Source organism: Hippocampus guttulatus, chromosome 21, assembly GCF_054856545.1.
Source record: "Hippocampus guttulatus isolate MCC_2025c chromosome 21, RoL_Hgut_1.0, whole genome shotgun sequence".
Lineage (NCBI taxonomy): Eukaryota > Metazoa > Chordata > Actinopteri > Syngnathiformes > Syngnathidae > Hippocampus > Hippocampus guttulatus.
Window position 1 is genome coordinate 1,066,500 of NC_141281.1, and position 13,333 is coordinate 1,079,832.

General features: G+C 41.9%; 1 protein-coding gene across 1 annotated transcript; it reads left to right on the plus strand.

Moving 5' to 3' along the window:
• Positions 1-119: 119 nt before the first annotated feature.
• Positions 120-11,691, plus strand: fam162a (family with sequence similarity 162 member A). The gene is made up of 5 exons (XM_086102107.1): positions 120-252; positions 916-1,017; positions 1,105-1,219; positions 10,943-11,051; positions 11,517-11,691. Exons 1-5 carry the CDS (start codon positions 210-212, stop codon positions 11,619-11,621), a joined length of 474 nt encoding a protein of 157 aa, XP_085958233.1. The 5' UTR covers positions 120-209; the 3' UTR covers positions 11,622-11,691.
• Positions 11,692-13,333: the final 1,642 nt, after the last annotated feature.

A 13,333-nucleotide genomic window follows, 5' to 3' on the forward strand; every position in this document is an offset into this window, starting at 1 on the left:
ATTCAAAATATTTTATTTGTGCTGTCAGTAGAAAATAAAGTTACCCTGTTAAGTTTAATCGAATAGTTTGTTGTTTTTTTCCATCAGGCAAAAAACACGGACAAGTATAAAATTGTGGTCCTTTGTCACGCAAGGCTACTTGACTTTCATTAGCGGACGGCTGGCAGTGTTTACCTGCACGTACAAACGAACACAGGCGTACAAACAATATGAATTTCGTGAGATCCCGACTTTCAGTCACAAAGCTTTTGGGTTTGTATGAATTTAAATGTGATTTTTCATCGACACGTTTGGCTAAAGAGTGTTTACTTTACGGCCCGCTTTCGTTTAAGTGTTGTAACTTCCTGGTCGAGTAATGTAGAATAACAGTCCTACTTACGCTTGATATTTTAGCCATTTGTTCACTGTTTTGTGAAGCGCTTTGTTACAGCTGTCGCTGTTGTGAAAGCGCTATATAAATCAGCATGTATTGTATTGTATTTGTTTGCTTTACATTCAAATAGAAAAATATTAATGTGAAAATAAATAGCACGTTTTAAATGTAATTCTACACTAAAAATAAAAATACAATAATCATTCCTGAAATATTTATTGACATGCGCAGATAAAACTTAAACTGCTGTCTGCTGCTGAAATGGTGTCAAGTTACGGTAAGTTACCTTATTAATTGCTCCAGTTATCGAAGCGATCAAAGCGTGCCTCATTTTTTGGATCCATTTACTGTGTCACACTACTGCAGGTTTGTGTGAACAGGTGCTTGTTTTTGACATTCCCACCCCAACTTGGTGTATAGAGCACAAACTTGGACACAACATCGTTGTATGGCCAATACTGCACGCGAAGCTACTGGGGACAAAACGGATAGTACAGTGGATTTCTTCTATGGTTAAAATTCCAAATCATTTTTCTTCACAGGTCAGAGGTGCAGACTGGTCACGGAAGCATGGAGCCACAGAGGGATGTGCAATAAACCGCAGGAGGTCAAAGCAGAGCTTCCCACTGCAGCTCCAGCAGAACGTAACATTAAGATGCTCGAGTGTACACGCACTCACACACACACACACACACACACACACAATAAAATATGACATGGTCTTTTGGCAGACTCCCCTCGTCTTGGCTTCAAGATCCCTGGTTACAGACCCTCGGAGATGGATAAGAAGATGCTGCTCTGGTCAGGACGCTACAAGACAGCGGACCAGATCCCAGAGTTGGTCTCGTAAGTGGACTCATCCTGTTTATCTGTGTTTTGTGAACATCACAGGATGGGGGGGCTCTTTTCATGGTAATTGCACTGCTTCCAGACAGGAGGGTGGAGATGCTCTTATGATAAGTTTCAGTGTAGTGGCATAGGTTTTGTCCCGCCCACCATCCCAGCAGAACGCTAGAGTCCCCATGGGGGACCCTCCAAGGACTCCAAAAGGGTGGGTCTTCTGACCTGCTGTTTGGTGCATTGTCACAACCAATAGTCAGGATTTGTCCCCCAGGTCTGCAGCCCAGACGAAATATTCTTTTTTTTTTTCCTCCCCTTTTCTTTTCTTTAAGACCTTTACTCCAATGGCTTATTACGGTTACCAAGAGAGAGAAAAGACACAGATTTACATCAGTAGCAACTGGTGAGTGCAATGGACGGCCCAGTCAACAATGTGACGTAGAATTCATTTTTAGCATCGCGCTTTGTGTTAAAATTAACCAGGTGCATTATTTTTACTGAGATCACCAGATACAGTGGTACCTCTATTTCCGAACATCTCTTCATATGACATTTTCAAGTTACAAAACGCCTCAACAGGAAAATATTGCCTCTTGTTATGAAAGAAATTTCAAGATACCAAAGGTAAAAATACCGAATGGGCTGCTAATCGCAGCTCCGAGTTTACTGAATGCAACATACTTATAGCTGCTCTGCCTGGCATCCCATTGGCTAAGAGAGACTTCTAACATATGTGTCTATGTGTGTAGACAGATATGTGTCGATGCAGCATCCTCGTCATTCGCCTCTCGGGCCATGAGGTGTTCCGATAGTTTTACGTAAATGTCAATCCCCAGAAAAAGTGTTGACCAGTCCAGCAATCGCTCACTATTATGATGTTAGCCGTGGACATTTTCGAAGGATTAAAAGCCGACAAAAGCAAACGTCCTTGGATCCGTTTTTTAACCAAACGTCAGGAAAAAAAAAACACTTCTGAGAGAAAACATGGAGTAAAGAGGGCAAAAAACGATGAGGATGCAGGTAAAAGTTAAATTACCATCATTTTATTCTTTATTCTTTGCTTTTTTACATTATGCACAACTCTCATTTATTGGGCAAAAATCTATTTGTAACGTGTATTTGTTTCATATTGTTGCATTTTCATGCTTTAGGAAACATAATGTCAGAATTTTGGGGGGCTTGGAAGGAATTAGGGTATTTACATGGAAAACGCGTCTCGGCTTACATTTTCTCGTTAAGAACCAATTAATTTAATAAGTAGAGGTACCCCTGTAGTCATCAAATATCGCTCCATTCTCCCATCAATACCTCGCAATGGGTCACAGGAGTTGGACTTGAACTCGAGTCACTCGTCACATAGTGGCCAAAGCACGGACCCACGTATCGCAATGCCCTAATTTGTGTCTAAAGATGACACAGTTGCCGATCCTCTTCAGTTGTGTTATTCCCAGAAACACGAACAGAATGCACAATCATTCAGGAGCTGCTATTGGCCACAGTTGACATCCAGTCACCCCACACACTCCTGCTTCAGCTAACCTTTCAAACTTAACACAGCACTCCCACCATTTCATCTGCAATGTTCCTTTGATCCTCCTTCCATCTCAAAGCCATCCGACGCACAATTTATAACCAGGCGAACGAGCAACTTTTAACACAACGATTTACAAGCATGCTGAGACGTATTTCGCTTCACCGTTTGTGACAATATTGACAAACAATGTTGCTTTCTCACTGTAGCGTGAAGTGAAGCCAGTGGCGGCCATCTTACATGGCCACTCGCTATGTGACTTCATGGTCAATGGAAACGGTGAAATTTGTTCTATGAGGGGCTCTCATTAATCCAGAAAGGGAATCTGGTGTAACACACCTACTGCGAATAGTGTTTTTAAGGGAAAAAAAACAAAATTGTCCATAACTTTCAAAACGTAAGACACTTCTCATGATAACGAGTAATCGCCTGTGTTAGTCCACTTAAATATTATTACAGGCCCGTGGGTTAAAGGTAGAATCCTTGTCGGTTATTGCACATCTTGCAGCTCTAAATGAGTAAATCGTGCATTTAGAGCTGCAATGCATGCTATCCACCACAGTTACGTGATTATGGACTTCTTCTTCGCTTGCGTTTCTTCTACTTTGTGATAGTTGTCAAATACTGTGTTTTCCGCACTTTAAAGCACTTCAGAGTACAAGGTGCATCTTCAATGAATAGCCTATTTTAAAACTGTTTTCATATATAGGGAGCACCGCATTAGAATTCATATAGAATAGAACAGTCTTCCTCAACTGGCGGACCGCGATCCACGACCGGACCGCCGACCTCCTCTGTCCGGACCTCCTCTGTCCGGACCCTCGGCAAATTGTATAAAATAATAAATTATAAAGTGATTTTTACGTTATACATTTTATATTTTTAGACTATAATCTGCGCGTTACCGCGATCGCTTGTTAAAATTATCCGTTGTATTCTTTGCGTGCACTAACAGATGTATTGCAGTGGACCGCAGCAGCGAGACTGTGTGTGTATAATGTTTTGACTAACTGGAGACCCTGGCTGAGCAGGGCATGTCGGCGATAACGATGCGCTGATTGGCTCCTCTGAACTTAAGGTGTGTCCATACGTAAGCGTCAGCACGCGTCTATCCCAATACACACGCATTCAAAATGGATGATTGTGTCAGGAAACAGACGCATGCGCGACGCCACAGTGTGCTCACAGCTTCAACCCAGGAGAGCCGCACACAGACAATTAGACAAGACGAATCGCGGGAGGTTTCGATTGTGTGCAGTTCTGCTCCCGTCTACCCGGGGATCTTTGCAGCTGTTTAACAGCAGAACACCGCAACATGGTAAATGAAGATCCCAATGGCGTCCTCTAATAATATTTGCATGCCTCAGACATTGCATTCACCTTTAGTGGAAGAACAGCACTGCACATTCCTGTGCTCCCTTGTGTCAGTATTTAAAATGGTTCTTAACTCCTCTTCTGATATATTTTTCAGTGATTTCAGAGGGGATGTGAAAAGGGGAATTGTACAAATGAAAAGGATATTTTTGTTTTCATGTTTAGTATTTATTTTGGTAAAATTAGTATTTTGTTTTGCTTTTGTTAAATTAAGGGGAAAAAAAGACAACTACTGTTTAACAAAGTTAAAGTAAAAATGACTTATTTCCCTAAAAGGGCTATTTCTATTATTAAGCAGGCACAACTTAACAAAAATAAAAGAGTTCCTGTGCCTCAACACAATACCTCTCATTATTTGCGGTGTGCTGGCAAAGTGAATAATTGTTATTTTCACGCACCCCATTATTGGTTGGTTGTGAGGAGTGTTGATTTGTATAAGCTTGGCTTGACCATACTAAATGGGCATATCGCCCTGCTCCCCAATGACCGCCGTGCATGGGACCGGACCTTGGTCTTATTAAAAAAAAAAAAAAAAAAGCGGACCGACAGCCTTTCTAGTTGAGGACCACTGGAATAGAAGCTACATTACTGGCTGCAGTTGCGATATGCATCCACGAGATGGAGCTACGCAAAAAATACAATACAATACAGCTTTATTTATTTATAGAGCCTTCACAACCGTTGCAGCGTGATCTAGCGCTTTACAGAAAATTTTAAATACTACATCCAAGAAATTTAAATATTGATTAATATAAGGTGCACTGTTTGTTTGAATTGGATGCTTTTAGGTGTGCCTTACAGTGCACAAAATACAGCACTTTCGATGCGTCACCGCCACCTTCTTTAGCATGCTTTGAAGAACTGGCTGTATAGAATTACATAAAGCCAGAAAGCCATCTTATGTTGCCACTGTTTCAGACGAGCTTCTGTTGTTGTTGTTTGTTTTGGTTTTTTTCACTGAAAACACTATTCTCAGTGTGTGTAATGAGAGCCTGTAAGGTATAAGGCCTTTCTGAGAACCAACTTCACAGTTTGGGTTGACCATTCAAAGTTACTTATCTCTATCGTGAATTGTGCTCTCCAGCGATGAGGTTTACATATTTGCAGCGAAACTTTCCTGATACGCTTTGCTTTTATTTTAGTTTTTATGATTCCAACAACATGATGCAGACCAATATAAGTAGCACTCAGTTATACCTGGGAAGGGAACATTTTGAATTGCATACTTGGCGACGAAATTTGCATGTAGTGCTTCTCCCAGCCTTATTGGTACAGATGAATGCCAAATATGCAGTGATCATTTTATAGTTCACCCCCAGCGAGTCCCAGGGACTCGCTGATCAGAAAAGTATGAGTCCCATTATGTATGCATTTAGAGAGTCCCAAATTTCGAATTCTGAAATGGTCTACTTATTCAATTGCATCTGATAATAACACAAACAACATATACATAAAATTATAAAAAATTGCTGCAAAAATTAAAATAATTCAGGCATACAATATTTGCTGAGAAATAAGTTCTTATTTCATCCCATGGTTCAGTCTTTGAGTTCATAAATTCTTCTCTTTACTCTGCTTCCAATGATGCAAGGCTTTCTCAAAGTCAATTTATTCCTCTGTGATATCTCCGCAATAAACTTTCGCAACACTTGTTTTAACGTTACAGTGATCCCTCGCCACTTCGCGGTTCACTTATCGCGGATTCGCTATTTCGCGGATTTTCATAATGCATTTTTAATTTTTTATTTTATTTTGTAATTATTATTATTATTTTTTTTTTTTGTGCATTGTGTTCTGCATTCTGATTCGCTAAAAACTCACTCCCGCTTCTTGTATCAAAACATGCTACGAATTGTGCTATCATTTTATGTTCGAAAATTGTAATTTCGAACATCTCCTAAACCCATAATGTCGACGAAACGGCCTGGACCGACAAAAGCACCTGCGGATGGGCCCAAACGGCGGAAGATGCTACCTATCTCAGATAAAGTTAAACTTCTGGACATGCTAAGGGAAGGTAAAAGCTATGCAGCCGTTGCTCGCCATTACGGAATCAATGAATCTTCCGTTCGTTACATAAAGAAGGAGGAAAAAAACATAAGGACGACAGCAGCAGTCAATTTTAATACGAATGCAAAAAGGGTTGTAACTGTCCGCAACAAGACCATGGTACGGATGGAGACGGCATTAGCTCTGTGGATTAATGACCGCAGGAAAAAAAACATAACCCTGAATACAAACGTTATCTGCACAAAAGCGAGAATGCTGTATGAAAACTTTGCCGTCAGTGACGGGGAAGAGGGAGAGGATGCCGGGCCCCCAGCAAGTGCTGCTGACAAAGTGCCAAGCGCATTTAATGCAAGCAAGGGCTGGTTTGAAAAGTTTAAGAAACGCTTTGGACTTAAAAATGTTTGTCTGCACGGTGAGATGGCGTCTGCGGATACCGCTGAGGCAAAAGCCTTCGTGAACAATAAATTCAAGGCGATCATTGAGGAGGGGGGATATAAGCCCGAACAAGTTTTTAACATGGATGAGACTGCCTTATTTTGGAAACGAATGCCCTCCCGCACCTTCATCATGCAGGAAGAAGCCAAAGCCCCAGGATTTAAAGTTCACAAAGACCGTTTGACCCTGGCTATGTGCGGAAATGGACTTTAAAGTGCTTCTGCTCCTTGACAACGCCGGAGGTCACGGTAATGATTTGGCATATGATGGTGTGCAAATCGAATTTCTGCCGCCAAACACTACATCCCTGATTCAGCCCATGGACCAAGGAGTCATCCGTGCTTTCAAGGCTCTCTATACGCGCAACACCCTGCAACATCTTGTTGACGCTATGGACTCGGATCAAGATTTCTCACTGAAGGACTACTGGCGTGGATACACCATCGCATCGTGTCTCCAAAACATTCAGAGGGCCATTCAGGAAATGAAAACGGAGACTCTGAAGGCCTGCTGGAAAAAACTATGGCCAGAGGCAGTGCAAAACGCAACCGGAGGCTCGCTTGACGAGGTCCACCACTCTGCCGTAGAAACAGCTGTGAATCTGGCTAAACAGATTGGAGGAGACGGCTTTGATGACATGAGTCCGGATGACATAAACGCCCTGATTGATGGAGACGCACAGCCGCTGACCGATGCAGAGCTGGCAGAAATGACAAAGCCACAAAGCGACGATGAAAGAGAAGAGGGAGAAGAGGACACGAGAGATGAGGAGGAAGGACTAACGCTTGGTCGCTTAGCAACCATGGTGCGAATGGCCACTGAACTTAAGCGAGTAGCTGAGGAATGGGACCCTTTGATGAGCCGTTCATTACAGTTCTCCAACGTAATCGATGGTGGCATGTTGGTGTACAAGGATCTTTTTGCAAAGAAGAAAAAAGAGCGACAACAGCTGCCTATCACTATGTTCTTCTCCCGAACAAACACACCTGCACCGCGGGCTTCAGAAGAAGAGAACACTGCAGAGCGCAGTCAGGATGCAGCGGCCCAGTCTGAAGAGCAGTGAAACGGCCTACACGCGAGTCACTGTATTTGTACACATGTAATAGTTGCTAATTGTAAAAAAAAAAAATAAAGTTTTCTATTTCGCGGATTTCACTTATCGCGGGTCATTTTCGGAACGTAACACCCGCGATAAACGAGGGATTACTGTACACAACTTGGCAATCGTCTGCTTTCCGCGCGGTGAAGGCCGATCTCGCCAATCTCGTCACGCGAGATTACTTAACGCGAGATCAAAACAACAATGGCGGCGATTGTCAAACTGCGATCCATCCATCCATCCATTTTCCGAACCGCTTGATCCTCACTAGGGTCGCGGGGGGTGCTGGAGCCTATCCCAGCCATCTCCGGGCAGTAGGCGGGGGACACCCTGAATCAGTTGCCAGCCAATCGCAGGGCACACAGAGACGAACAACCATCCACGCCCACACTCACACCTAGGGACAATTTAGAGCGTCCAACAGCCTGACATGCATGTTTTTGGAATGTGGGAGGAAACCGGAGCACCCGGAGAAAACCCACGCAGGCCCGGGGAGAACATGCAAACTCCACACAGGGAGGCCGGAGCTGGAATCGAACCCGGTACCTCTGCACTGTGAAGCCGACGTGCTAACCACTGGACTACCGGGCCGCCCCCCAAACTGCGATCATTGCGGGGAAAAAAGATGTACTGTAGCAGGCCTGAGGATTTCGGACATTCGCAGAAACAGTTTTTCGGTTCCGTCGGGTTACCCAATGGGAAACCACGGTAACTAATTTTGGGTTCCGTAAACGTTCATCATGGGAACCCATTTTTCTATTTTGACTGATATCGATAATCAAGAATTCTGAAACTCAAAAATGTTTCAAGGGTAAATGTTTGAAAGCTATGCATTAACAATGAACATTCCATCAGTAGCTGTGTACTCCTGGTTTATTCAATAAAATAAATGGATCAAAATATGGTGTACTCATATGGCATCATGAATACAGCATAACACAAAATCTGAGTATTTTTTCCAGTCTCGCACTGCAAAGATTAATTGACTGGTAATCATTAATACAGGTAAGTATTGATGTGGCTTGACATCCTCTTCCAAAACGATGCACGTGTAATCTACTATCAATTTGACGAAAGAATCTAACACACGTCATCATGAGTTCTACCAACAGTTAACATGAGCATTACTACACCTTGTGACAAATGTTTTATTCCTAAAGTGACCATGCTACAACCAGTAAATGATCGAATAACCAAGACTGTTTCATCATATTTTTCATAGCGATTAGCCTATAGATCTAATGACCAACTTGCCTCGTAATCGTACCTCGCGTCGTATCTAGCTCTCGTGTTCTGTGCATACATCACAGGTGAGTTTAGTGATACGCCCTTCGGACATATCACGCCGTTCAGACTGGCATTCCCATTTCTTAATTGTCGTAATTAGTAGACCTTTGTGTGTTTTTTTTCGCCGCCATCTCAAACTTTCATCCGCGCGATTCCTCAGTTTGCGGACTAAAATAGCAACCCGCAAGCGCACATAACGTTACCTGTTCCGCCCCCACCCCAACACTGAAAACGAAACAAAACGAAGGTAAATTAGAAGAAACACACTCACACATCACACCACAAACACACATACAGGCACAGTGAAATTACGTTGACCACACAGGAGAGATTCGATCGCGTACAGTCAACTTGGGTGCGGTGACTTTTATTGGAAACGATTTTTCGGTACTGTCAAAATGATGCCAAAGAAACTATCGTTACCATGAAATCCTCAGGCCTGCCGTAGTTTTTTTTGTTTTGTTTTGACTGAGAAATTTTCTTGCGTACCAAAAATGCACATTATTTGGAACTGTGCCTCCCACGGGAAATTTATGCGTCTAGGACGCGGGACGCAGAGGTAACGAGATGGCTGAGTGCATTAACCGCAATCTTATTAAACATGGTGTGTGGGTGTGACCATCAGTAACATAAACTGGAAAAACAAAGTGAAAGTCTGAACAAAATGCTCCCCAAAAGATAATCATAGTCAGCGGATTACAAGATGTAATTCGTGAAATTTGCAGCCAAAGTGCAGGTTAACGATGTAATTTAGTGGAAGAGCTGCAATTTATGATATAATACAAATACCTGTTATTTTCAGCACTATAAGGCGCACCTAAAAGCATAACATTTTTCCAAAAGCTGACAATGCGCCCGATAATCCGGTGCACCTAATATGTGGTGCTCCAGTGTCTTTATATTCCCCATTGAGTTGTTTCCCTGTTCGTGGTCCGATGCCATCTAGTGGTGATTATTAGCAGGAACCAATGTAACCTATAAAGGTTCTGCCCGACACTAATTGACCTGCAACTACTTTGTGAGCTCTGCGTAGCTATTATAAAACAAAGATATTACCAAAAGCATCGTTAACTACTGACTAAACAAAGGAAGGAGATAAGCAAGACATCGAAGGATACATCGCCGCTTTTGGATATGAGCCCATGAAGTTTCTGTGCCTTTTTGTTGAATCGGTTGTCTTCATAATTTTTGTCTTTCATTTATTGTTTTGTAATGCCATTTGAATTTGTTTCATGCCCGTGTTTGTGACTAGCTCTAATGGCTTTGTTACAGGTGGAGCAGTTGTGAAAGCCCTATATAACTAAAGCTGTATTGTATTGTATTCCTTTAGTGTAGCTCCCTCTAGTGGATGCATAGCACAACTGCAGCCATTGTAGCTTCTATGAGCCGTATAACGCAGTGCACCCTATATATGAAAACCGTTTTAAAATAGGCCATTCATTGAACGCACACCTTATAATACGGTGTGTGTGTGACACACACGCACACACTATGGAGAAGACAAAAACAAATTTATCACACTTGTGTGTACGTCTCAGGCCGAGCCAAATTATGAAAAACAAAAACTTTGACTTGTCGTCCAAAAAATGCACTATACAGTAATCCCTCGTTTATCGCGGTTAATGGGGACCAAAACCACCCGCGATAAACGGAAATCCGCGAAGTAGCGTCCAATTAACAAACGGGTAAAAAAAAAAAATTTGTTTTTTTTAAGTCCGCAAACGGTCCGCGAGAAGCTGCAAAACAACAGCGAGTCACATGAGCAACATATACAGTACTGTACTCCATGTATATGTAAAAAAAAAAAATATATATATATATATATATATATATATTTTAAAAATATATATTTTTTTATTTATTTATAATGTTTGAAAAAATCCGCAATGCACTGAACCCGCGATAAACGAACCGCAAAGTCGCGAGGGATCACTGTATTACCAGGCCCGTCTGCCATAAATGACTTGTTCCATTTTGTGTGTCCTTGCCCCAGATATGAAATGCTCGACGCTGCCAGAAACAAAGTACGAGTGAAAGCCTGCTACGTGATGATGGTGGTCACAATCGGTGCCTGCTTGTTGATGGTCGTCCTGGGCAAACGGGTGAATTGTTTTTTTTCATGTTGGGTGGGTGGGAAGGAATTGTGCTCCAAATACAGTGGAACATCTTAACGTTAGTCAAAGTTTGAATTTTGCTAAATGTCCCATGAGCTTAATTGACAAACCTTGGTGGCTTTGGTTGAGATAATCTGTGACTGCTGTCGTGCATTTGATATTAGTCATTTGGATGGCTAGGTTCGCTTTTATGAGTGCCGTTACCAGTTTTATTGTGGTAGGTTTGCACTTTTTTTTAACATGTTGCAGCCATAAATTTCTAAGTGAATGATGATTTGCTGAAATATATAAATGTCATTGGTTTGAAGATTTAAAAAAAAATCATCTTTGTATTTAGTTAAATAGAAGTTGATGCATATCATTGTATTCTGTTTTTGTTTAACATGACGTCCCAACCTTATGTTAGTGCTTGCACTGTATTGTACTAGAAAGTCTTCGATTCTTTTATTTTAGGCTGCTGGCAGAAATGAGTCCCTGACTGGTCAGAACATGGAGAGGAAGGCCAAATGGAGGGAGGAAGTCCAGAGAGAGCAGGAAACCACCGTCAAGCCTCAGTGACGCAGAGACCGACAGTGTACCTGCAGGAGAGTCCTCTCTTCCCCCAATAAATTGGAGCGCTACAGTGGCACCCGACTCAATTGTACATGTCTATCGTTAAACATATTCAAAGTGAATGGGACATATTGTGTGGGAAACATATAAATGCCATTTTCACAAATAGCGGCCAGGCGAGCCATTTACATAACCACAGATGGGAAGAGGTACTGACACATTTTCATCTAATAAACTGGTAGATAAAATATATCAATTATACATTTTGCAGCATCCCCTATTGTAAAAAGCATTTTTTCTAATAAAATCTGGATGAAAAAAATACTGCTTTTCTGGTCAGCAACAGAGGGATGATCTCTGCATTTTAATGAGAATGATGTAGGAGCATGTTCTCCCATGGGCTTAAAGGTCAACCATCGTGTGAGCAATACTTAGAACTCAAAGTATTTCAAACATACTTTTTGTTGGGGTTTTTTTTATTCGTAACCCACCCCAGATTCATAGTTGGACACATAGCAAGGCGCTTAACAACGAAAATGTCTTTGTTCCGTAAATACTGACCAGTGATGTCATCGACAGAATGTGTGCCAGTCAGCCATTGTACTGCATTGTTGATTGTCCCATTAGCTATTCTTTGCCAATGTTCTCCAGTTATTTGGCAAAATGCCTTGTGGCTGTGTGTTGACGCGCTGTTGACATTCCGACAAACAGTTTGAGTGGCCAAAAGAAAAGAATGTGGACCAGAAAATTGGAAAGATACCATTTTGTTCTCGCAAAGCGAATGAATTTCACACTGGTGTTGATGAGCATTCTTTGTTACAAGTACTTCGAAGACCTGTTTTCTCAACCGGATTTGCAAAAAAGTAATGTGTGACAATCAATGAATAACTGGCTGTTTATGAAAAGATTTGATTCAAGGTATATGTACATGGATGTATTCCTTTATGAAAATATTTGTAACTATGAGTGCCATCGTTAATGGTTTGCAACTAACAATACAGCCAATATCATGCGCGGAGTGGTCGAGAACGCAATGGAACTTCCTTAGCAATTATAATGTAGGACACCAGCATACTATAACGTGTGCTCTCAGTGCTAGCGGGAATAGATGGATTATGTAGGTAATCCCATTGTGCGTAATTTACAGCACGGCACAGTATAGAATTGCAAACAATAATGCAAGGCTAATATCCGCAGCCGAAATAGATTACCGTTGTTCCAATCACAATGGGTCTCATCTCCACTCCATGTCCAGCCGGTAGGACACATTTTCCAAAACTTGACGTGTGGCTCGTGCATGTATCGTCCAATACACATCTTGCCAACAACCTCCTCTTCCACCAACTCTTCAAACACCCGGATCCAGTAAAATAAGTTTGAAATGTCATCATCTGCGTTTTGTTTTACTTCTCCAGGTACGGAGAAGCTCAAGCGTAGGTAGGTATCACAAATTTACTTTATCAGGAGATGTTAGGATATAAATATGCAGTCAGTGACACTCCTAAAACCTTGGATCTTATGGACCTTCCAACAGGATAACAATTCCAAGCATCCCTCCAAATCATCCACTAGTGCTTGGTTGCAGACGGAGGGCTGGAAGTTTCTGAAGTGGCCGTCTCAATCGCCCATTTTAAATCCCATTGGTAATGTCTGGCGGGACTTGAAGACAATTACAGCACACAAGCCCAAGAATGTTAATGAACTGAAGGCCTTTGTCC

Excerpts from the sequence above, each read along its gene's own strand:
- fam162a (XM_086102107.1), top strand. The coding sequence starts at position 210 with ATGAATTTCGTGAGATCCCGACTTTCAGTCACAAAGCTTTTGG. Across the intron at positions 253-915 it reads TTCAGTCACAAAGCTTTTGG|GTCAGAGGTGCAGACTGGTC; the intron begins GTTTGTATGAAT and ends TTTTCTTCACAG. Across the intron at positions 11,052-11,516 it reads TGGTCGTCCTGGGCAAACGG|GCTGCTGGCAGAAATGAGTC; the intron begins GTGAATTGTTTT and ends CTTTTATTTTAG.